This window comes from Heliangelus exortis, chromosome 1 (genome assembly GCF_036169615.1).
Source record: "Heliangelus exortis chromosome 1, bHelExo1.hap1, whole genome shotgun sequence".
Taxonomy (NCBI): Eukaryota; Metazoa; Chordata; class Aves; order Apodiformes; family Trochilidae; genus Heliangelus; species Heliangelus exortis.
In genome coordinates, this window is record NC_092422.1 from 116076513 (window position 1) to 116101889 (window position 25377).

General features: G+C 45.3%; 2 protein-coding genes across 4 annotated transcripts in view; one reads left to right on the plus strand and one right to left on the minus strand.

Moving 5' to 3' along the window:
* Positions 1–4767: 4767 nt before the first annotated feature.
* CASQ2 (calsequestrin 2) overlaps positions 4768–25377 on the minus strand; it is a 155810-nt gene continuing 135200 nt past the window's right edge. The window contains exon 8 of the mRNA XM_071760343.1: positions 4768–5232. Within this exon, the coding sequence (XP_071616444.1) occupies positions 4768–5232 (465 nt within the window). The remainder of the gene's footprint in view (positions 5233–25377) is intronic.
* On the plus strand, positions 4853–24994 carry TMEM39A (transmembrane protein 39A). 3 transcript variants are annotated; one of them, XM_071760313.1, is made up of 10 exons: positions 4862–4990; positions 13879–13972; positions 17007–17212; positions 18405–18627; positions 19983–20066; positions 21380–21522; positions 21990–22332; positions 23150–23337; positions 23838–23958; positions 24482–24994. In XM_071760313.1, exons 2-10 carry the CDS (start codon positions 13922–13924, stop codon positions 24713–24715), a joined length of 1593 nt encoding a protein of 530 aa, XP_071616414.1. In that variant the 5' UTR covers positions 4862–4990; positions 13879–13921; the 3' UTR covers positions 24716–24994. The 3 variants fall into 3 exon arrangements, with proteins under 3 accessions (XP_071616425.1, XP_071616414.1, XP_071616435.1); XM_071760324.1 differs by lacking the exon at positions 13879–13972 and having other exon boundaries at positions 4853–4990; XM_071760334.1 differs by lacking the exons at positions 4862–4990; positions 13879–13972 and adding an exon at positions 5218–5235.

Here is a 25377-nt window from a genome sequence, read left to right on the forward strand (position 1 = left end):
AGGGTGCATTGCCTTTATCTGGCTGCTCAGTGCACACACACACCATAAATTTAATCAGCCTGTACCCTGGGTCTCAACGCACACAGCAAACCACATTCCCAATCGTCCACCAGGCCAACAAAGAGAGGCAAGCAAACAGTGAGACCTGTAGTTCTTCTGGTGTCCATCTGTGAAGATGCTAGAACCCAGCTGGGATATGCAGAGGATACTTGGAGGTGTCAGGGATACTGTGTTGCAGGGGTACAAAGGATGTGCAGGAAACTTGGGATGTTGCAGTGAAGGCATCCTCCGGGATGTGAGAAAAGAATGCACTGGGAACAGCGATTAACTCTGTTGATGGACCATGATATACTGTGGTAAACATACATGCAATTCTATGCCAATGCTTTTATAGTCCCTTTGCATGTCTTCCTCGACAATCATTATTATCTGGCAAATTTAACCTTTGTCAGATTTTATTTAGTAAGATTTCTTTCCTCTGGACTAGATGTTATGCTTGTCCTAAAAAATAAAACCCTCTTGTGAATCTCATGGGAATGGAGTCTACATTGAGAAGGGCCCTAAGTCTGGGGTCTCCTTCCGTAAAGAGACTTTAACCTTTTTTTAAGCAAAACCCTTACATTTTTGCCTACCTCAGTGCAAAGTAAGATCTTTACCTGTTAGTTTTAATCCCATTTGTGTACGACAACAGGAACTGAACTAGAATATCAACCCTGCATCATGGGCCTCCAAGCCACATGCAAATGCAGTACAGGCTACTTTTTTCCACAGATGTCCCAGTGACTGAAGGTTTTCAAAGTGTAAAATGATATATTTTAAATCTCTGAAAAAGAGCAAAGATCATTAGCTGTGTAAATAATGCTATCAGTAAATATCTATAAGCTTAGAAATTCAGTGGAATGCTACATCTCCAGTTTGGAGAAGGAAACACATGTTGAATAACATTACTATGTTGAACTGATGAAAGGACAAATTTTTTCCTGTCTGGGAAGAGGCAATGATATCAGACAGAAAACCTGATACCTCGTTAGCTTCACTAGTACAGAGTGAACCATTTCCCTCATAAAACAAATCCATACCACCAGGTTCTTAGTACTGCTAAAACATTACTGATGACACAATCCTGGGTGTCCTTTATCTCAATGCAGTGTCATAGGAACAGTGGAATCTTTTAGCATACAGAGTCAGGACCAGGGTCATTTGGGTCTGTTTCTGCTAGTGTTGCTATTTGTTTAGCAGGAGTAGATTTTAAAGCCCTGCAGGTGAGTTTCCTATTCATATAGACCCCAGTGATCTAAAATAAAATTATTCTGTAACACGGCTTGTAGTAGATGCACAAAGGGTCCATTTTCTCTCATGCAGATACAAAGTTAACATCGGACAGAAACTCTTCCCTGCAGCAAGTGTGAAAGCAATTTTTCTTTTTGTCTCTGTTCTTCAGTCTCACAGTTTAAACACAGGCCTTTTACCTGATAAATCTTCTGGATGAAAGCCATTTGCATTATGCAATTTGGCCTTGAAAGGGGAACAACAGCAATGTCCCTCTCTTGCAAACAGATGCGCTACAGAGGAACCTTTGAAAGAGAGATTAGACATCCCAGGCAGTGTTTTTGCACACAAAATCCAACCTTTGTGTGGGCACAAGGGGAAGGTCTGCCTTGAGTGTTTAGACATGGGTGACTCTTGATCGCTGTGCCACTAGCCTGTGAGTGTTAGTACAGCTGTGTTAAATCCAGAGGCTTTTTGCCCCTGTTTTTACTGTGTTTTATTCAACTACAGCCTAACGTTGAACCCTGGGGTCCAATCCTAGTTAAGTAATCCTAATCACCTAAGTAAACGTTCAGCAGCACAAAATAACTTCCATGGAAACATGCCCTGGCAGGGATGATTTACTGTCACAGTTGTGCAAATGAGCAAGGCAGAGCTCACTGTAACATGGGTCAGGTGCTGAAAACAGTGTGGTGACAGAGCAAGGAATTTGGAGTGGGAATCAAAAGTCATCCCAGAAACTGGTGGACATTTGAACAATTGGTTCATGCTGAAATTCATGTTGCAACAGCCATGCTGTTAGTGAGACCCAACCTGGATTTGTGTACATGAGGAAGAAATTATGTCTTTGCTTTGTCAACAGAAAGCCTTGATTCACTGAGTTAAATGACAGCTGTATCCCAGGGTAAATTTACAGGAGTGTTCAGGGTCACACCTGTTTCTCTCTCAAAGATTGTGGGGCAATAGCCCTGGAATAAAAGGATAGAGGGTTTTTTGATAAGAAGAAAAAGGAAGGAATTAAACCACTAAGACTGGAAAGGGATTTGAAATGGGATGAAGTGAATGACAAAGAAAATATGTTTAGTTATTCTAAGGAACAGCAGAAAACAGACTCTAAGTATGGCAGAATTGAGAAGCGGATGAAAGGGGCATTAACCTGAAATACCAGAAGGGAAATGAAACTTAGAAGAGAACAGGAACAGAGATAAAAGCAGGTAAAGACAAGTGTGCTAGTGGCTGAGAGTGTAAAAATATTTATACCACTAGTGTCTGCTGGTGCACTGGCCAGTGGGGAATGTGGTGGTACAGTGACTCAGTGTGAGTGCATTACCAAAGTCCCCGTAGCAGTTACACATATAATCAGAGGAAAATTCTTTTTTAACGTGGTCCTCTGTACTTATCTGGGCTTCTTGCTGATGTAATGCAGTGTTTCCCATGATGAAGTTCTATGCAAAGATCAGTTGAAATACCAAGGGCATTTCAGAAAAGGTAACAAGGACGGTCTCAACTTCCACATTCTGCCTGAGCTGCTCCTTGGTTCTCAGTTCTGCTTTCTTTGGCTCAGTGTGGACGCTCATGAGAGCAAGGACCCAAATGTTTTCACAGTTCTCTGATTAATTCCATGGTGAAAGTAAAACATGCCATGGATTGGCCACAAGGCCCCCGGCAGATGAATGCAAGGTATTTCTGAAATAGTGTTATCAAAAATAGATGGGAAAAAATTGTTGCTCTGCAATTGTCCTGAACTCCTATTGTTTGTCTCTGTTCTGATAATGAGATAGGAAAAGACAAGGCACCAAGTCCTCATACCATTTAACTGTGTGCATAACTATTAATAAGTAGTACGCTGGGGTGGAAGGTGTATAAATTTTAAAACATCCAGAGTTGTTGTCAGATTACTAGACTAACTTTTACAAATAACAAAAAGTTAATTTTCTGAGTACAATGCCCTGCAGACACAAGTCTGCTGGTACATCTGGGATGTCAGTGGTCATTTCTGTGGCTACAGGCAAAAGGATGAGTAAAGCTGAGGTGCAAGGGCATGTTGTAGGTTCACAATGTGGTAGCTGTGGTCCAGTTTGTAGACATAAAGATTATGTCTACAAGATATGTCTACATATATGTCTATAAAGATATGCCTACAAGAAGATGCTTCTGAGGTTGTTGGGAGGAAAGTGAAGACCTAAAGGACAGACCCTGATTTGCTGGCAGGGAATGAGGAGAGCAAATTCTGTATTGGAAAGAAGCCAAATCACTCTGATAAGCCAATGAGACTTTGTCAGACACCCTCCCAGACCATTGTTTTAAAAGTAGAATAGAAGGGAGAGTTGGTCAGGCTAGAACTATGTTATTTGTCCTAGGTTTACCTGCCTGAGTTACCAGGGTTCTCATGGTAAAACTTTTAAGCAGCATGTTCCCATGCAGAATTGTCTAATGCTCACACGCAAGATATTTCCTTCCTCCACCATTTTCCCTCTCTCCCTGGGAGACCTTTCTTGTGGCTGTGAAAGCTTCAATAATTCAAAGATGTGCCTTTTCACCAGTACAGCTTCCCAGCACTCAGAAGCTGTCCCAGAAGTCATCTACTGAACACCGCTGAGAAAGCCTTGGGTCGGTTTCGTCAGCTTTTGGTTGTTTGCTGCCGCTTCGTGGTTGTCGCAGCTACTGCTACCCCGTGTCACTTCCCCGCTGGTCCCTCCTCACCGGCCCTTTCGGTGCGCCGGGTACCTGTAGGAGGAGCCTTCTGACATAAACTCAGGTGGTCTCCATCTGGCACATCAGCTGAGGGTGGAAACGGCAGCAGGACTTTTCACGTCTTGAGTCACGGGATAAATAGATTTTCTGGCTATAATGAAGGTTGGGGTTTTTTTTTATTGGTTTTTTTTTTGTTTGTTTGTCTGTTTGTTTGGTTTTTTCTTTTTTAGCATCTTATGATTCAAAATGTGGAGCTTTCTGGGTTTACTATGACTTGTGATTCCAGTGCAACAAAACCGCACTTAGTGCGGTTGCCTGCAAACGAGGAGACGGCGCATCTCTGCTGAAGACTCCCGCCTGGGTCGAGCCACCACGACGGTGTTGTACGGCCTTTAAAAACAAAACCAAAACAAAAATAAAGCAATACAAAACACACCAAAAATAGGCAAACTGGCGGCCAGGCCACAGCCCTCACCGCCGCTAACACTCCCCCGGGCGTCCCCCCGGCTGCTGCCACCACCAAGATGGCGGCGCGGCGCGGCCGCCCCGCCCCCGCGGCGCCTTCCCTCCCTGGGCCGGCCACGGCCACGGCCGCCGCGGTGGCTGTTGCTGCCGCCGCCGCCTGTCGCCCTGTGATGAGAGCATCAGCCTTCACTGCCACGTCTCCCGGGCAGCTGCGGCGGCGCGGGTAGCCGGCGGTGTGCAGGGCCGCGCCGGGGCGCCGAGACCGGGTCCGCACGCCTCCTTCGGTCTTCCTCTCCCTTCCCTTCCCCGTAGGGCGGCCGCGGCTGCCTGCCCCTGCCCCTACTCCCGCTCCGCCGCGGAGCGCCGGCGGGCAGCGGCGAGGTGGGTCTGCCCAGCGGGAGGAGGGGCGCGCTCCGTCAAGCACCCGCCGCTGCAGCCTCGTCCCCCGCCGGCGGTCAGGGGGGCTGCGGGGATCGGGACTCGCCGCCGGGCCGCTACCGCCCGAAAGTGGACCCCGCTGCCGGCCGATGTCCGAGCCGCGCCGCCGCCCGCGCTTGCATGAGTGAGTACCGGCCCCGCCGCTCCCGCGGGGCAGCGCCGATCGGGGAGAGACCGAGACACCGAAGCGGGGCGGCGGGCGGGACCCTGAAGTGGCGGCGGCGCCGGGTCGGGCGGCCGAGCCGCCTCCCGCCGGAGCCCCCTCGGAGCTGCCCCGTGGTGCGGGACCTCCTGCCCGAAACGTGTGTGTGTGAAACGTGTTGTGTGTGTAGCTGGGGGAGGTTCTGCTGACTTTGTGTCGTCCTGCTGGTAAGTTACGGCACTCGGTCCCGGCCCGCTCGTTTCAGACGATTTCTGACGTGTCCGGGTTAAAGCGAGAGGTCCGGGCATGTTGCGGAGGGGCGGGTGCTGCGTGATAGGAGGGTTGGGGGTTAAAGGCGAGGTCCGGGGTCACAGGTAGGTTTGCTTTGGGCTTTTAAGACGCCTTCCCTACCCAAGAAGTCCTACAAAGAAGGTAGGAGGCGGGGGGGGTGGGGGGTCACCGTCCAGTGGAAGATGAAGAGCTGAGGCAATGCTCTGTAAGTCTATGTCAGTCTTACCAGCCATGAGGTGCTGCTTTGGCTGTTTTGGTTTGTTTTGGTTGGTTGTTTTTTTGTACTGCTAAGAAAACAGTGGCTCGATTATCCTCCTTTATGTAGGATAGCTGTTCAGCCACTGGTTTCCCTTATTACGAGGCAGCTCCTTCACTGCTCCATCATCATTTTCACCTGTGAATGTGTAGTCGAGGTGGAGGAAGCTTTTTTCACATTTTATGAGCACTCTTGTGCGTGATTTTTCATTGTAAATACTTGGACCCCCACATTGCTGGCATCTTATGAGTGTAAGTGAAGATATCTGTGTTACAAAGTGGTGAGGTGAAAAGTTTTTGGAGATGAGACATCCACCTCAGGTCTGTTATGTTGCTGTGATACAAAGCGATTTTCTGGGAAAGGGATACAGTAGTACAGGGGTGGGGCTGGAATGGCTCAGCCCCAGTTTCATAGGATGCTGCTCAGTCCTTTAACCCACACTCTGCTCCTTTGCTTACCTCCTGGCACTCCTGTTGTTCGAGTGACTCTGTTTCTGACACTCATTTCTCCTTCTAGCCACTCCTCTGGAGCTGCAGCTCCTTTAGCTGAGGCACTTGGTGTCTTGATAGGATGATCCTCTGTTGGTAAACCCTGGGTCCACTGGAGCCAAATTGGACTGGAGCCAGGCAATGCTAACCTCTGAGATCTGTGACGAAGCTTTACCTGTTCTTGTGCTGTATCAGACTGGAAGTTCTTCAGGTGTAGATGCAGTTAATCCTTGTTTCTGCTGCTGAGTCTCTTTCACTCAGGTTTTGCAGTACAAGCCAGCATGTAGGGTGGGAGTGCTGCCCCAGTCTGATTTATCTCTAAGGACAGAGGAGCTCAGGTAACATCACTGACACAATTAACTGTGTCCAGCACAATGTGCAGTCCTAATCTCAAGACCATAGGTCATCTGTGTACTTCCTATGCAATTCATTCCTGGCTGTCTCTTTTGATGGCCTAGTCACTTGAAAGAGTTTGAGACCAGATTTTCAGAAGGTATGGGTATCCACACTCCTACTGAGAGATGCTTATATTGCCTTACCTGAAGCATTTGAAATTGTTGATAAGTTAGAAAAGACAGGTCTTTTATTTTTATCTTTTACTTTGCTTTTAATTTTTACAGTCTTTCTAACTGTAAAATAGGGATGAAGCATTTTGCTTCCTACTTTTGCAGACTGTTTCTGTTGTTCATGTAGGAAATTATTTTTAAAACTTCTTGCAATGTCCAGGTTAGCACCTTGCTGAGTTGTTCTTTTTACAGACACCAATGGCATCGTATGGTAGCTAAGGAAACATGGCTGTTCTTGTCATAATAACCTGCCTGTATTAGCAATATTTGTGCTGATGTGGTATCACCAATACTATTACGTATTACTTGAAATAATTGCTTTTTTTGTCTGTGCTTTCTTCAGACGTGGCTTTTTGGTCTGAAATTTTAGAGAAAGGTTTTAATGATCTATGTAGTTATTTGAGAGGAAAAACCTGTTTCCTGGTTTTGACATTAAGCAGCACTGAACACAGGTCTTTCTCTGAAAGTGTCTGTATTGCAAAGTGACTAGGGCAACTCAAGCCTGGGTATCATAAAACTAATTATTTTTTTTCTTCTGCGGGCATCAACTCTGGATGTTTAAGAATACAGGAAGAGCACATGCCTTAGAAATATTTGTTAAGGTGGCTTCTAGTTTCCATAAGTATTGAGTTCAGAAGCCAGTCGGGCCATTCAGTAGGACTGCAGAGTTACAGATCCTAGATATGGATATGGTGCAAAGCAAGATAGTACTGATCCTGAGATTGTCCTGTTCCTCAGTCTTAGTGCTTTTTTCCCTGTTCCTCAGAATCATGAGATCTTGTAAAAAAGTTTTCTACTGGCAGCTACAAGCATGTGCTGCAGTTTTAGTGGATGTGAAACTCCTGAGCAAGAGGGGTTAGATTCATACTCTGTATTTAAAGAAGAGATATTTTATCACTACAAACATGTATGTGTTTTTTCGCACAGGTGAAACTCAATGAATGATTTTGCAGGATTTGTTTACTATTAGAACATTTGGCCTTAAAAGTATTAGTGATTTACAGACACTTCTTATTTTGTCTCTTGTGAAATTCTATGTCCTAGCATGTTTATCAACAGAGAAGTATGGAGCGGGGTTGAATTAGGCTTGCAGAATCTACTTAAATGCTTTGGGTCTTTACACTGTGGTATTACTTGATCTGTCATACTTAATTGTGCAGTATGATATTCTGTTATACATATTTTCCTTTTTGAGGCCCAAATTTTGTTCTCCTTGCACTGCCATTCAATTGGAGAACTGATACTGTTTGATGACAGTACTGCAGTGATAGCTTATGCACTAGAAACTGTGAGGAAGACACAAGGCAATTGGCCTTTTTCATGGTTTTAGACAATAACTGGACAGTGACAAATGCTCTCTGTTATTCCCCACTACCCTCCCAGGAGAAGATGAAGGAGGGAATAAGGGAGAGAGACTTCAAGTTTGAAAGAAAAAAAAGTGTAGGTTTAACGAGGTAGTAATAGTGAATTACAAATGTAGATACAAATGTGTAAACATGGAGCTTGCCCTTCTCAGTAGGTAATTACTTCCCAACCAGAACAGTCCCACACTGGACTGGGCAGCAGATGGGGGTACCTAAGTCCAGGGTCCCAGTGACAGCAACAGGCTTGGAGCAACCAAGGTGGTCCTACTTGGGAAGGCAGAAGGTGACCTGTCTTGGGGAATGATGTTCTCTGGTGAGGAAACAAGGAGGAGCAGTGGCAGACAGACCTTAACCCAGGTAGCACCCCAGCCAGAGAAGCCACCAGAGGTCTCTCTTGGGAGCCATTTTATACTCAGCACCATGGGAAGGAATAGTGTGATTGCTCCATTTGGGTCACTTGACCCAACCTCTCTTCCCATAGAGTCAGCTGCTCTCCACTATAGCTGACACATCAGTCATGTCCCAGGCAGGTTTTTTTCTATCCCGGTCTTCTCAAACCAGGACAACCTTCCTTTTCTTGCAGTGATTTGTTCCCTATGCTATCTCCTTAGTTTGCTCCCAGGCTGCCAAGTTTGGCTTGTCACAGTAATGGATAGTGTTATGAAGTTGCTTCTCTTTTATGTTCACCTAACCACAGCAGGTCTCTTGTGCTGCTGGAGCCTCTAGTCCATTTATTTCTAACTACCATAATTAGAGAAGTGGTACAGCTTCTCACAGGTGGATTTTTAAAATCAGGGGTAGATCTCTAGTAGCTGTGTGAGTTGGGCAAATAGTTCATGAGCCACCACAAACTTGCCTGAAAGATTTCCTGCCATTCTTCATGGGGAGTAGTCATTGGAGAGTAATTTCCAACCTTTCTTTGACTTTTCGGGCTGAGCGTGTTGCAAGCGGAAAATGAGACTTCTGGTGGGAAGCATTATGCAAGTTGGTCAGAAAAGCTGTGCCAGCTAACATGGAGTGGCATCCGTGTGTGCTTGGAGTTTGAAATGCTGGGTTTACATCAAAATTATCAGCAGATGCCTGTGGCTCAGACTGCTTAAAAGGGAGCGTGTATGGTGATTCAGACAGCTACATTAGTCTTGGTATAATTAAGTATGGCAGGCATTAGTGAATCCTATTGCATTTTCCTGATCTGCTCCATCAGTTGCTTTGTAAATGGTCATAAAAGTTCTGAACACTGGCTACCAGGGTAATACAAGTTGAATTGAAGACTTTTATACTGTTTTGTGGGGATCTGGTATAGCTTCTGACAGGCAAGTAGGGGGGAACTGATGTATTCTCATGTGTGTTTAATATTTTAATGCACTTTTATGATTTATGCAAATTACAGTTTATTTTAAATTCCGTGCAATAATTTGTTTTTTCCACTGTGTCACAGATTGCAAATTGTTGTGGCACTGATACTTTTCAATATGAATCCTGTTGCAATGACTTGAGGTAAGGCTTAAGGGGGTGCTTCTTCCTCGTGTTTTACTCTGTCTCTAAATTCATTGCTACAGATGGCAGATGCCTGCCTTATTTTTAGCTATCTGAGGACAAAACAGAAAAATCCTAGTGACTCCCCATGGTTTGTCATCATGGCTGATCTCCATTAAATTAAACATAGGGATTGGCAGAGGAGCAAAAACAGCAGGAAAACTGCTTCTGTTTGTTTTTTAAAAAAGCTTGTCTAAAGCACTAAAATAATAATGTAAATAATATTCACTCCTACGTACAGAGACCCCTGGGAGGAGAAATACTTGCTGAAGACTTTATTCTCTTTGGGATAAGGAAATTGAAGTCTAAATCAGTAAGACGGCTTCCCTGGAAGTCATCTGAAGAGATCTAAAGCAGAGTCCCTGGCTTGCAGTCCTGTACTCAGGCCACTAGACCATACATACATACTCAGGTTTTTGAGGAGAATACATATTTTGTTGGGTTGCTTGGCTAAAAAGTGTAAGATAGGTTTTTAAGGCAAGAGCATCTTTTTTTTTTTTTTTTTTTTTTTCTCCTCTCCACCTTCAGTCATGGTCTGTTTTGTTGTGTGTTGGAAAAGAAAATCTCAGTGGCCATAGCTAAAGTTCCCTTCCTTCCCTAGCTGCTGTACACTGTGTAACAGAGTGTGGTATCTCAGTGTCCTGGCAGTGTTCTAGCAGCACCATACCTGCATGCAGTGTTTACTAAAGTGCTTTGGTGCAAGACATGTAGGGGGATGTGTTGATAAACTGTATTACCAGCTATCTTTTATAGCTTTGCCTGTGTTGTGTCTACTAATACATAGTCCTAGTGATTTAGCATTACTTCCCAGCGTCCCTTTCTAACGTGAATTTTTTTTTCTGTCTCTAACTGGCACATGGAGCAAGAACTTAACATTTATTTGTTGTTATATATCCAAATCCTGTTTTGGAGCTGAAGCTGAAACTCCTGAGCTTTCAGATGGCTGTGCAGGTTGTCTCTTGAGAACTGTATGCCTAGCTCAGTAATTCCCATCAGCTCTTTAGTCCTTTTGATCTGGATGAGGCTGGACTTGCTATCCCTTCCCCCATGTGATTTAGGAGCATGGGAACTGTAGGACCAAAATAGACAATGACCCAACTGGTCAGGCCTGCGTTTCCCTCTGCTGCAAAAAAAATCTCAGCTTAGCAATTCTGTCTTGCTCTCAGACAAGAACAAGCCAATGCTTTCTTTATTCCCTGATGGAGTATTTGGCTGTGAGTGTTGCTGCATACATCAGAAGAAGCCAAGGAAGATGTTTGTGTCTTGCAAACTGTGCAATACTGTCACCTTCCTGAGAAGTGCGTTATTGGCCACTTGTAGCTGGATCTTGTTTTGTGGTTTGGTTTTTTTTTTTTCCTCTCACATTTTCTGGAACATAATTTCACTTGTCTTCATTAATGGAATTATTATAGTAATTCATTAAAGTCTTAGTAAGCTGTTTGCTTTGACGTCCTGGAGTAGTTAGTTGCACAAGGTAATTATATGGTTATGAGGTATTATTTTATTACTCCAGGAATTGCAGCTTTGCTCTTGTACTCACTTGAGGTTCATTAAGAGTGCTTAGTGTGTGTAGCTTCTTTCCTCCAATCCACAAAGACTTGAATTCTTCTGTATTCTGAAGAGGACCATATCTTTTTCATACGTCTGGAAATCTCTTCCTCACACCCTCTGTAATAAGGTCTTTGAGAGGATTTTTAAGGAATGCGTAGGATTTGGGTTGGAAATCCTCCATTTTAAAAAAAAATTGCTTTCTCAATCTTTTGGATAATTTTCTTCATCTGGAGTATTAAAAACTTAAATCTTTGTCCCATCCTGAAAGAGCACCTCTGCGAAGTGAGGTTACTGCACTTTAACCCAGAGAGACTTTCTGAAAAACTTTTATTTCCTGATCCAATTTTTGCTGATGGGTATTTGAAGTACTGTAGTAGCTACAAACGGGAAGCACTGCTTTCACTTTGCATTTACCTGGAACTTTTATTTTCCCCACTTACCTGACTGCCTAGCTCTAGCCTTCCTGGCCAAAAATGCCTGAAGTGAGTCATACAGTATATATGCTGTTTGTGAAATCTTGCCTTTTGCTTGCTACTTTCACCCTTTGGTTTTGACATGTGTAAAGGACTGATAATTGGAGCGCCTTTGGCTGGAGTTGTGCAGTATCAAAAAAGCTTACACTGACTTGGTCTTGCTGGGTTGGTTTTGTTATGACAGAGGAGGTTCTTGGTTCTTAGCCATGGAACAAAAATTAGCCTTGCTGGTGTATCACCTGATGGTGTGATTCACCACTCGGTTCTCATCTTCCTCACCTGACCCTGGGCTGCACTTCAGGGGGGTTTCTGTCTCTCTCCATGCCAAATGAACTTCTTAATTCATCCCTCCACACAGTGTGAGGACGTGGAAAATGTGCAGACTTGGGAGACCTCCCCCTTAGCCACTTTTGCCTCCCACCCCAGGGCCAGGTGATGGGTGTGTGCCTTTGGAGCCAGCCTGAGTTGAAAGGTTGTGTTGACTTAGTGCTACGGGAGCTCTGTGCAAGCCAAATATTTAGCTTTCCATCTGATAACCTGTAGGTCATTTCCTCCTTCTCAGCAGCCAAATGCTTTTTTTTTTTTATTCCCAAACCAAATTAAAGCTTCAGCAGGAGTTTTGCAGCATCTCAGCTTTCGGCATGGCAGATGTGAGGGTGCTAACAAGGTGGCCTCATGACTGAGGCATGGGTGCAGCCATCGCTGTTCCCAAGCTCTATTCTCAATTTTCTAGCGTTATGTTGGGTGAATCAGTTACCAGCTTTGTGTCTCAGTTTTTCCAGTTGTCAAAATGTTCTTATTTAAATAAATAAATAAAAGGTTCGCACTAAAAGGAAGTAAAAATAAGCCATAAGGCTCACCGTTGTTCAAAAGAACACTTGACTACAATGTGGATTTCCTGGTAACTTGAAAAGACATGAGGATTGCTGGACAAATGCAAGTTTGAGATTAGGCTGACCAGCTGTAATGACTTGAAGTGAGGACGTAAGTAACTAAGAGATCATTTTACATTTCTTGTTTCAATTTCAGGGACTGATGGGGGCAGGAGGAAGGAAGAGGAGAAAGATCTATTTGGTTATGGTATATGTTTAATCTCCAAGGTTAGAGAATAATACCCTATTTTCCTTATGTCCCTCCAGAAATGGTTTAACCAGAGGCTAGTAACAATTTTTACAGCCTTGCAAGCAAGGTTTTGTTAATAAGCCACTGCCTGGAATGCTGTGAGTTGTTGTCACCTGTGGGGTTGCTTATGGGCATTGGCCATTAGCATCCTCAGAAGCTGCACGGGTGCTGGATGTGCTGTTGAGTGGCACCCTTGGAGACAGAGCCTTACACTTAGGCCAGGGTGAACCAGCAAGGTCTTAAATGGTCTCTTGCCTCTGTGGTCTGGGAGCTCACACATCAGAACTTATTCACATAGTCCAACTCCAGGATGTGTGTTCCTTTTTGAAGGAAGATGGTGCAGAAGCCAGTGCTCCGGACTGCAGAGGGACAGGCAGCTGCTGCACTGGGGAGAGGAATTGCCAGGTACCTGGATACAGGAATGCTCCAGAGAGGAGTAGTGCTGCTGTGGGCTTAAATGGCTGCTTCTGGCACTGCTGCTTGTACTTTTGCTGTGCCATTCCCAGTTCCTTTGTTCTTTTGTCCTGTCCTTGATTCTAGCTCTGGTTCAGAGTATTACCAATAGCACCTGGAGGGGCTGGTGTTTTGTCAGAGCAGTTCCCTGTGCTTTGTGTCAGTGGTCATCAGCCTTGTCACAGGGGTGGCTCACTCCATGTCCTTGCAAGAGAGTGCTTGTGCAGGTGCTTGTGCAGGCTTGTTTCCATTGCAATAAAGCCTAGGCACACCAAATGGTAAGTCTTGCTAGCAATCCAGACAGCACTGGTCACTTCTGTGTTGCTGAGGAGGAGGCAGGCAGAACTTCCTCACTAATGACGCAGTGGCAATGTGTTGCTTCACCTCAAGATATGTGCTTAACTTTGCAGGAAGAAGGCTGCTTTGGTCAAGATGGAGAGTTGCAACAAGAGACCTGTGGTCTCCTCAAGCCATGTTGCAGCAAGTGATGGTGGCCACACTTCCTATTCTTCTCTTGAGAGTATCAGGTTGTAGGACTTGTGGAGCCAAGGAGAGTCTCTTGGATGTTTTCCAAGCTCTGAGAGTTCTCATACCTTGGTGCAGCGAGCTTCTGAGAGGATTGGAGGCTCAGAGTTTTCTCCAATTAAAAAATGTTAACGCCATCAAAATAACTGGCTGGGCATTGTATCATTTCCAGCAAAGAGATGGGGAACCAGGCAGATTTTCATTCTCATGAGTCACTGACTCTCTCCTGATTTGTCTCTTCTAAGAGCTGTTTGGGCAGCTGCTGATGCAGGAACGTGATTCTGAGTGATGGTCCCTGGGGAACAGCAGAGGGCTGCATGCTGCTTCACCTCTGAACTGGTGGGCAGTTCGTCTGCCTAGCTTTTCATCAGTCAGACCTTGCTCACAGCTGTGGTTCTTGCCTGCCTTGATCCTGTCTCATCAGGATAGCTGGGAAGCTGATGGGGAGGATGGGCGTTGGTGCAGAGAAACTAAATGCCTGAGTGCTTTCTGTAGTCCTAAATGCATGGATTCCAATCAGAGGGGCTGATGGCTTGCATTCCTGGATCTTCTTATAATCATGTCACAGCTGTCCCTGTCCTGAAGAAAGAGTGTGGTCCCTCTCTTGGACCCTAGATCTGTCCACACAGCTGTTCCTTGGGCAGAGACAGGACCACTGTCCACTGTTCTGTAGCTGTTCACATCTTTATTTTGTGTTTTTGTGATGCCCACATGTGCCCGAGAGACAAAATCTTAGAAGCTTGGTAGTTTCTGTTCTGGGCAGGATGGAGGGACATTATGGGTGAACTGGGGAAAAATATGTGGGGTCACATCAATAGACTCAAGAGTCTTGTCAGGAAAAGCTTTTATCTTGCATTGCTCGCTTCTTGTGACTATCTAAAATAAGATCACTGATATGTAACTATGTGGGGTGGGGATTCTGCATACAGGGAAGGGAGCATGGTAGACACCCAGCTTGCTCTGCAGGCTTCTTAATAATTCTTAATATGACTTGGTTGCACAGAGTAATCTTATCCATCAGAGTAAAGGGTCATGGACGCTTTTTTTTTTCTTTATAGCATATTTTTCACAGTAGAATCATTTTGTTTATTAATTGAAAATAATAAAACCAGGAGAGCTGTTGATTGCTTCAAGGCCAAGAAAAGCAGATTTAAGAGTCCAACTGATCTGTAATCTCACTGCTTTGTTTAACTTTATCTGGGTAGCTTCAGTCTTATGTGTCTAATCATACAAACAAAAAAGGAATGGTTATTAGGCACATATTGTTCTAACAGACACCCACCTAATTTGATCAGACTCCAGTGAAGTCAAGTTACTTAAAACTTTGCTTGGGAAACTGCCCAGTCTATATGTTAATGGATCACTGTGTGAAAGAGATTATTAAAGTGCATTTAAGATAACAGTGCACTGACATGAAGGAGGGCTGACTTCCACAAGCATTCTTTTTACTGGTAGAAACCTGCATTTTACTGGTTTGCAAAACCAGAGGATGGAAGCGTCATTACTTAGTGTCCAAGTGTCTATATTGGCAAGGATGTGAAGCATACTAATGGGATAATGCTAATGAGAGCTGTTAAATTATTTACATGAATTAGTGAATGTGGCATAAAATACCTTCCACTAGAAATACCACTAATTAGCTCACCAATGTATTGCATCCATTATCATAAAGAACCTGTAAGTTGAATCAAACCAATTGTTTTAGCTTCCACAGTCCCTATGGAAACAGTTCCACAATTTTAGTATGGCTTTAAAAGGCTTTCAAAATTGCTCCTTTTAGAGCTTTTAACTTTTTTGTTTTGTTTTTTTGTTCACCTTAGTTGCCTATGTAAAGTGTCTGGATGCCCTAAATGAACTCTGCATTGTATGCTGCTGTCCCTGCTCTTCATGTCCAAGTTCTTGTCCATGTTCTTGCATGACAATTTTCTTGTTATATTTACTTCCTGAAATACAAATGTTCCCAAATAAAACTCCACAACCTCCTAGAGAAGGTTCTCTTAAAGCTTTAGTCTTGACTAGAAAGGTAAGGAAGGCTTCAGTTCTCTATTGTGTTGTCAGTAGGTCACTGGTATTGAAGTGAGAGTTTTGAAGTCTGCCAAAACACATTATTTGCCTCCAAACCCAGATTGTTCTGTTTGCCCTCTTTTCATCCTTTCATACACTTTCGCAACTCTTTACATCTAATTTGGGTTTTGTTGAAATTTTGAGAATTGGTTATTGTAGCAGAGATGAAGCACATGAAATTTTAAAATGAAAGATGATTCTTTGAGGAAGTTTTTTAGAATAATTCTCCTGCATGCTGTGTTCTTGGTGACAGTGTGTGACTCATAGAGCAAACTTCCTGGCATTTCTGCCAGCTGTGATTTCTCAGGATTTTAAAGGAGGTGATAACTGAATTATAAATAGATGGTAGTTTCCATCTGCAAACTTTGAAGCTAGATCCAGAGTTTTCCAGAAGATAGGAGTGCTTTTTTGGACCATGGGTTGGTTCTGGCTATGGTGTTTTGCCAAAAGGGCAGATGACTTGTCTTCAGATTCCTTATAGCAAGATGCTTGCTTGTTGTCTCAGTTTTGTACAGCATGCATGCTCGGAATGACTTCCAGATTCTCAGTCCAATTCAAGCCCTCACTCTGGTATGCCTGCCAGCCATCAGAAACTTACCTCACTGCTGAAATCCTTGTAGTGTCTTGCAGGAGACCAGTGAAATAAAACCCAAATACTTACAGGCTTACTTTTTAAGGTTTTATTCCGTGCATCTGAAGGACACACATTAGGTGTGTGTTATGCTGCAGTGCTCTGCTAGCTAGAACCACTTTTACATAGATGTCCTACCATTCTGTCAGTCATGCTTTCTTGGCACAGAAGGGAGCTGAACCATGCAGTTGGCTTCATGTAGACCAGTTAAGGCTGTCCTGAGCTCTGGCAGAGGGGATCCAGCATCAGACCTGGTCAGGGGTAGTTGGGTGGCTGGAAAGACCTGCAGAGCTCGAGCAGCATCTTGCATCAGAACAGGGAGAGAGCTTTTTCCAGGCTCCCCTTTGAAAAGAGGCACACAGCAGTGCGGTCTCCAGCGCTGGAGATGCTTGGAGGCCCTTTCCAGGCAACAGGAAGTGCTTGCAGTTGCTGATGGCTAATTTAAGCAGCCCCTTTTTTTAAAGACACTCTTTGAAAGTGTCAGTGGTGTCCCTCCTCTGTATGCAGGCAGGCACTAATCTGGTGCCACTGAAATGGCAGTGTTTCGGGGTGGTGATGGATGTCTCACAGGGCTCTGAGGGTGTGAGTGGTTTCCTTGTGCATGAACTCGTTTGGCTGGGGTGTGAAGTAGGCGACCAGCAGTTTGCAGCCTAAGTGATGTCTCTGCCTCCTTTGCAGACCTGGGAAGGCTTCAGGATCTTTGTCTGGGTCTCAGGGCACAGCCTGCTGGAGGCACTGGAAGTGGATTGGTTCCTGGTCATGCCCGGTGGAAGGAGGGGACCCAGCCGGCAGCAGCTAAGCCGTTCAGCTTTGCCTTCTCTCCAGACACTGGTTGGCGGGAGCTGCGGAAACGGTACCGGTTTGAGAAACAGGAGAGGACAAAGGTAGGTAGGGTTGTTGAGACACTTGTGGTCAGGATAGTGTTAAAAGCTAGGAGCCTTGATCCCTTGGGAACTCTGCGCAGGAGCGTGGCTTTGTGGTTAAAGGGAGGAACAGGGAGATGGAAACCTTGAGCCAGCTACTGTGGCAATAGGAGATGGCCCATCAAAGAGAGAACACGCCCTGGGTGACACCTCTTCCAGCTTCTCTTCCTAGTTCTGCTGTGGCACGTTTCCCTCTGTGGCTCCCCTTTTCATGCATTAAAATCAGCCCCACGAGGAGGACTGTAGAAATGGTCTCAGCCAGGTTTCACAGTGGTCACAACAGCCAGGGGTGGAAATTGCACGGTGCTCAGTTTGTTTCTACTTGCTGCAGATGCCAGAGCAGCGAGTCCTAGCAGACTGAGTCCTTGTCTCTCTCTTTCTCTTTATCTCTCTCTCCTGCAGTACCACAGGGAATTAGTATGACATGTCAGAGCTCAGCTGTGAGTCTCTCTACTACGTGATGAAAAGGCAGGGCAGGGGGATGCCTGTATTCTGTTCTAGTCCTGCTGGCTACAGATGAAACTAATTCACAGTTTATGACTGAACTTCCTCTCTCATTTTAGTCTGTTGGAACTTTCAGTTGTCTTAGCCTGCTCTGAGGCTAAGACCTAAGTATGATAACACTTGAGACATCAGCCTCTAGGAAGTGGCTGAACTGCTTGGTTCCATTTTTAGTTACCTCTCTTTTCAAGAGAGGAACTGTGAGCAGAAAGATGGGCACTTTTCAATACTGGAGAAGGAGGCTGGATGCTACTGTGATGTCCTAGTGATGGATGGAAGGAGCCAACATTAAGCACGCAGTCTGGGCAGAGTGATTTTGGCAGAGTGACTCAATGATTTTTGGTTGGAGTTGCTTCCTCACACTGTACCCTCTGTTCCTCCATGTGGTAATTTACTGAAATATTTCTGGGCATGTCCCAGCACCTCTGGCAGACTATCTGTTGCCTAGTGGAAATGCTGGACAAGAGTTTTGTCTGGGCTAAGAAGACGATGAAACCCACCACTAGTCTTGCACCAGAAATATGAATGCAAGACTGCTGCCATCTCTTCTCTAGCAATGCCCACTTCCAACCCCAAGCACTCCTCCTGGTCCTGGAAAATAGCAGAGATTATGTAGAATGTTTACCAAATGAGTGATATGTCTCTGCTTCAGGAATGGTAGTGCCATCAGCCTCTCTGCGCCTCCAATCACAGCGCTGATTACTCCAGAGCCTGTACGTCACTGCCGGATACCTGAACTGCCATTGGATGGGAGCCTTCTCTTTGAATTCCTGTTCTTCATCTACCTACTGGTAGCACTCTTCATTCAGTACATCAATATCTACAAGACTGTCTGGTGGTACCCATACAATCACCCTGCTTCCTGCACCTCATTGGTGAGTTCCCCAGCAAATGTCATCGCTTTTGCTTTCTCATTACACAGCTTCTTTTCATGCTTCTGCAGTTCAGGAATCACCAAGCATCTGACATTAAGGGAGTAAAGGGGAGTTCACATGCACCCCCATCAACCAGAGCCATGTCATCCCCCATTTTACAGGGGAGGAAAGACATGGATGGTGAGAGAAAGGTCCCAGTCACTCCTTCAGTGGAAATTAGTTGCATGGCCTAGGTATCCCCTAGGGTTTAAAATGGAATTGAGACTCCAGGAGTCTGGGAGTCTTAGGCTGGGGTTGCCCACTCCCAGTTGAAAAAACAGAACTTAAAGAGAGGGGAGATAATGCAAGTTTTCATTAGGATCTTGCAGCAGGTCAGTAGTAGTGGGGGAGGGGGTCAGATCTTCAGCTTCTGTAAACCTCACAGTCTCCTCAATTTTAATTTTCTTCCTGGCCCAATAAGCTGCACAACCTGGCAGGGAGTTGTATTTGAGTCAGCAAACTGATCTGAATGAAACTAGCTGCTGAAGTGGTGCTTTGGTTTGGTTTGGCCTTGCTGCTTTGGAAGGACGAGATAGTTCCTCAGTTAGTTTTACCGACAGGTGGTGCTGGTGTTCCAGTTACCAGTTTCAAGTTCAGCTATGTGATGCAGGACACAGCTTCCTTTGAAGATAAAGGATTGTATTTTAGGCTACCTGCCTGGAAGGATTTAATGGTCATTTGTTTGTTCCTGTAAGAAGTCAAACATTCCTTTTTACTCAAAATGTCCTTAAAGTCCCACAGAGCAGTATTCAGAGACTGCTAACTGTTCTAGCCAGAACATGTTTGATGGCTTCACTGAAAATTCAGAAGGGGTCCAAGAGCTGTATCTAATTTGACACAGCCAGCACCAACATTAAGCTTGTAAAACAGATCTATGGCACGTGAAGATGATGTTTCTCAGATCAACTTGATTATCATGCAGCACTGGTCACTACAGACCACTCCTGACACCAGGAGCTAAAGTGAGCTGATGTGCTCACTCAGGAACATTTTTGCTGCCCTTGTTCTGGTTGCTCAGCAGCTTTTCCCAGGAGAACCTGCACGCTGGTCTCCATAGTAGGACTCTGGTCCTAGATATCCCTTTGACTCTGCAACTATCTGCCTGAAGGTTGCATTTGTTTTGGCTTCAGTGGGAATCTCTCTATAGGAAGGTACCTCTTTGTGGGTAAGATGTTGCTTTTGGAGACATTCCCTCACTGGGAGATTTGGGGAATGCTTACATGAGGTCCTGAGGAGCCAGCTTTCTAGTACCACCCCAGCTGGGTGGCTTCAGAGTCCATTCCCCTGGTGAAGACCTTTTTTTTTTCCTCCTTCAGAATTTTCACCTCATTGACTACCACCTGGCGGCGTTCATCACAGTGATGCTGGCACGGAGGCTGGTGTGGGCCCTCATCTCTGAGGTAACATTCCCACTGTTCCCTCTCCTGCCTGTAGTACTGATTGCAGAGCATGGCCATCCATGGCCCAAGAAAGTTCTGCAAGTTGGATAGGCTTTCTTCCTCCAGAACAAGTCTGGATATGAAGGACTAAGATTTTGGGGATGTCTTTCCATCTTGGAGTTTTCTCCTTGAGCCCACTCGTGTCCTGTAGTATTGGGTAGCTCTATTGCCTCTGCAGCTAGGAGCTGAAATGGTCCCACTCATTTCTTTATCCCTGCAGGCATAATACTGTACCTCACTATCTCATGCCAGAAAGTGGCTGAGAGAACTGCAAGTTAGCAGAAAGGCAAATAGGAAGGTTAGCCAAGATTGGAAGAATAAAGAGATTAGAGGGGAAAGGTGAGGAGGAGAATGTCTCAGTACCCTAAAGTTAAATAGGAAGAGCTAGGAAAACTGCTTTTCCAGTCCTGGAACTCCTCAGTAAGTCTCTGGTCCTGTCACCTGGGGATCTGAGATCCTCTCTGTGTTTGTGAGAGCAGAACCAGACCAAATACATGTTTAAGAAAGGTCATTTTGAGGAAAATGGAAGTTCTGTCCACTGAAACAGTTACTATACTTCCAGGATAAGCAACTAAACAATAAGTTTAAAAAATAAAATAAAGGAACAAGTTACATTCTGTTGAATAGGAGAAGATGGGATCTCTGAAGTTCTTTTTTCATCTCCAGTGCCTACCATTTTCATTTATCTTCACATCCTCCATAGAACTTCCCATAGACTCAAACTGCTGCATTGAAACCTTCCTTGCTTCCAAGTTCTCGCACATCTCGCACATCTATTGGCTTTTACTCCTAACAATCCCCATAGTTCAGTTGCTTCTCCTTTCTGGAGATTGGAACTAGCTTGCTTTCTGTCCTTCTGAAAATGGTGCCTCCTCCCGAGACTGCAGCCTGTACATCTGTAAGAGCCGAGTGATGGAAATCTAGTTTTGAGGTTGCCAAGCCATCTTAGCTTCCCTCACCTAAGAATGGTGACATTTCAGTTCTTAAGTAAAATGAATGCTGAGATCTGATCCTTCTAAAGGAAAAGAGCAAGAGGGAATGTATTTCAGGCTGTCCTGGACTACTATAATCATAGCAATAAGGGATGAGCAAAAACATTCGATTCTATCAATAATGAATAAAATAAAAGGCATATGCCTTCCTAAGAGAGTCAGTCTCCTACTTCTGGGAGGAAAAGGGCACCCCTCTCCTTGGTCCTCCTCCACAGGCACCCCTGTTCTCATGTTCTAGCACTGGTGTGACAAGGCTGCTGAAATTTTCTTCTCCATTTGCAGGCTTCGCAGGTGGGTGCGACATCAGTGGTTCACTACATGGTGCGCCTGGTGCTGCTCACCCTGTGTGGATGGGTGCTCTGCTGGACCTTGGTCAACCTCTTCCGCAGCCATTCTGTTCTTAACTTCCTCTTCCTGGGCTACCCGTGAGTGACACCACTTTGTACCTTCAGGGTTGGGGGAGCACAGGTACTTGGGGTTGGATGAGCCACCGTGGGAAATGGAGCTGTAATCCGGCTGGTGGCTGTAATTCATCTCTTTATCTTATGATTAAATGGGAAGTAGGAGTGGCCAGAGGATGATGAGAGGAGGTGGCACTGATGAAGCAAAGTGCCTCAGTATGCTGTTTGCATGAGGGGTCTTTACTTTGACTGCAGGCTGAGCCATTGGGGTCACTGGTCCCACAAATGGGATTTAAAGAAGCTTCTCTGTACAGCTGTTGAAGTTGCAGCCTCTGGCCTTTTAGGGGGGAGAAGCTCAGCACTAGCTTCTCAAGTGAACATTGCTATGTGGTGGCCCTTTTACTAAGGGCCAACATCTTTTGAGAAGGTGCCCCTTGCTTCACGTTGGGGTGGTTGTCATTTTATCCCTTTATTTCTTTCTTTCCCTGCAGGTTTGGTGTCTACGTTCCTCTGTGCTGCTTCCACCAGGACAGCAGAACACAGCCTCTCCCTACGGACTGTGGGTACTCGGTACAGGAACAGATGGTGGATGATGGAGCTTCAGCTGTCAGCAGCCTGGTCAAAGATTTCTTCTCGCTTTTATGGGAATCACTGAGAGAACAGTTCAATAATCCTACATCTATCCCCACCCACAGCTGCCCCCTTTCCCCAGATCTCATCCGCAATGAGGTGGAGTGCCTAAAAGCAGACTTCAACCGCAGGATCAAGGAAGTTCTCTTCAACTCTCTCTTCAGTGCCTACTACGTGGCATTCCTGCCACTGTGTTTTGTGAAGGTAGCTCTTGTCTGGCTCTCTTTCTGCCCCTGCCCGCTGTCTCCTTCTGAATGTTGTGTGAATTGCTGCCAGGACAAACTCCTGGTTAATTCCCCTTTTCTCTGTCTCCCCTTCGGCAGCCCGGATAGCGGAGCATGGCTGCATCCGGAGTGCACTAGTACTGCTCCTGGTTGGTGGATAGGTATTGCCATAAATGTGATGCACCTCTAGTCCCATCACCCCACTTACTAACTCCCCTTCTCCTGCCCCTGTCCTAAGCAGATGGATAGCTGTGTTCTTCCTAGAAAAAGGAACCAGTTATTACCTGTCTTAGATCCAACATCCCGGCTTCCGAGTGCTTGGATCAGAGGATTTGGTGATCAGCCTGTTAGATAACAGAGCCAACTAGGATGCTTGGCAAGATAAATCCAAGAACCTCTCGTCATTGTGGGGCTTGTATTTTTTAATCTGTCATTTTTCTAACTTGAGTGAGCTCCAGTTGTAGTAGTGAAATGGGCAGGGCTCCACAATCCATACAGCAGTCTTGGTGCAATTGGTTCTCCAGGGGCAGTTCTGTGGCAAGCAAACCCTCTTGTTATCTGATGCTGGAGGAAGAGATGCACCAGCTGCAGCATCCATCCCCCCCGCCCTCTCCTTCAGGTCAAGGAGAAGGGAGTCTTGAGTGTTTCCTAAGCTGTAACCTTCTGAAATCACTGGTCTGAAAGCGCATGCCTGTAACGTGTGGTCTGGGTCTGCTGGATGCACTCGCAGTATGTCCCTTGTCACTCCTTCCTCCGTTTTGTGACTGGTGCCAAGCTCTTGTCTGGTCTCTTTGCAGAGCACCCAGTACTACGACATGCGCTGGTCCTGCGAGCACCTCATCATGGTGTGGATCAATGCCTTTGTCATGCTCACCACTCAGTTGCTGCCTCCCAAGTACTGTGACCTGCTCCACAGATCAGCTGCCCACCTTGGCAAGTGGCAGAAACTAGAACATGGTTCTTACAGCAATGCTCCACAGCACATGTGAGTGTGGGGATGGGGAGAGGGTGGCATGCCTAGCAAGGGGCTGAGAGGACATTATAGTAGATAAGCAAGCATCAGCAGTGCTTATCTGCTGAGGACACTTTTCCATTCCCCATGCAACCATGCTTGCCTTTCTGTTCCCTAGAAATAGAATCATCTGTTCTCAAGAGCAGTCTGAACTCCTCCAGTCACTGCTGGTTCCTTCCCAGAAGCAAATGCTGATTCTTCTTGGCTACTGGCAAAGCAGCTTGTGCAGGTGCAGGGGGTCATCCCCTCCAATGCAGTGGGCTAGGTACTTGAGCTGGCAGTGATTTGTTCACATTACTCAAGAGTCCATCTGGTGGTCTTGCAATCACCTCTCTGTGCTTTTCCAGTGGGAGCTAAGATGTGTCCTTGTGGCAGAGGCTTTGGTATTTTTCAAGATGCAGTCCATTCCTGTGAACTCATGTTGAGAGATCTGGAAGCAAAGATGTTAACAGTCTGGCATTCTTTCCCCACAGCTGGTCAGAAAACACAATATGGCCACAAGGAGTTCTGGTGCGACGTAGCCGATGCCTGTATAAAGCAGTTGGGCCTTACAACGTAGCAGTGCCTTCAGATGTGTCCCATGCCCGCTTTTATGCAAGTATCTCTTCTCTTGGTAGATGTTTTATGACTGTGGGAGGGAAGAGAGGCTCAAACCTAGCTGCAGCTGAGCAGAATTGTGCAGAACAGAGGTTGGACAAAACACCCATTTGCAGAAGAGGGCTTTCCCATTGCAGTATTGCAGCGATGTCGAGGCAAGATGGAAGCTACAGCTGACTTCTTGGTGCTTTCTCATCATTGTAATGCAGCTCTCTGAGCAGCCAGTGGCATATTCTTAAGAGGGCTCTAGTTAACATCTTCCAGGGAAATGGAAACATATGGTTATTTAACCCTTCCTCCCATTCTCAAGCAAAATGAAACTCCTGAGTGCCTTGTTTCTTGCGCTGCTTTCCCTAAGCAGTAGCTAGTTCTGGTTGGAGCACTAACATTTTTTCTGACCCTTTCTTCTGGTCACTAGCTCAGTGGTGCCTGACAGCCATATGTACAGACCCCTCCCTGCTTCAACACTGCAACCGTTTATAGAAATCTGTACTTTTTAACACTTTTTTTTTCTCTGCAGTTCCTCTTTCACCGTCCATTACGGCTGCTCAACCTACTGATTGTCATCGAAGGCAGTGTGGTCTGCTACCAGCTCTACTCACTGCTGCGCTCAGAGAAGTGGAACCATACCCTCTCCATGGCCCTCATCCTTTTCTGCAATTATTATGTCTTATTTAAGCTCCTCCGGGACCGGATAGTATTAGGCAGGGCATACTCCTACCCACTTAACAACTATGGACTCAAGGCACACTAGGCCGGCCAAACGTGTACTCCTTTTTCTGTCCCTCCCTACAGGGCAGAGAGGGAACCTCAGAAAAAAAAAAATATTTTCGTACAGTTCTATTTTTTTCTTGCAGCGTTTATAAATATTTAAAATATTTTATATTTTGTATACTATTGTTTTTGTGGGGCGGGAAGGGAACCAGTGGCAATTAAATGTCGCTTTATAAACAAGGTGTTATTTTATATATATATATAAAAAAATGTGTATATAACTTATATCTATACCCATACATATATCTATGTGATGCAACAGGCTTGTGTGTGTGGTCACTGTGTCTGCTTTGCTCACAAAACTATTGCATAATGTGGGGACAGTATGTTGTTAATTAGGAATGGGTCTGCTGTTGAACTCTGATAAGGTGATACCCAGGGGAAGAAAGGAAACATGGGTCCTTTCACCAGGGCATAAAATTTATCTTAGTAACTTCAGTACCAGGGAGGTCTTGCACTGGAAATGTGCACTGGTGTGACCAGTTTAGGGAAAGGGAAGAAGCAGTGTGTGGAAAGACAGACTTAAGTTATGGTCAGTCAGTAAAAGCTCTCAGTTCTCAAGTGTTAGCAGGATGCAAGTATTATTTCTAAGAAATAAACTCTTTAGCTCCTATTTCTCCTCCTAGCAACTTCAGCTTCCTC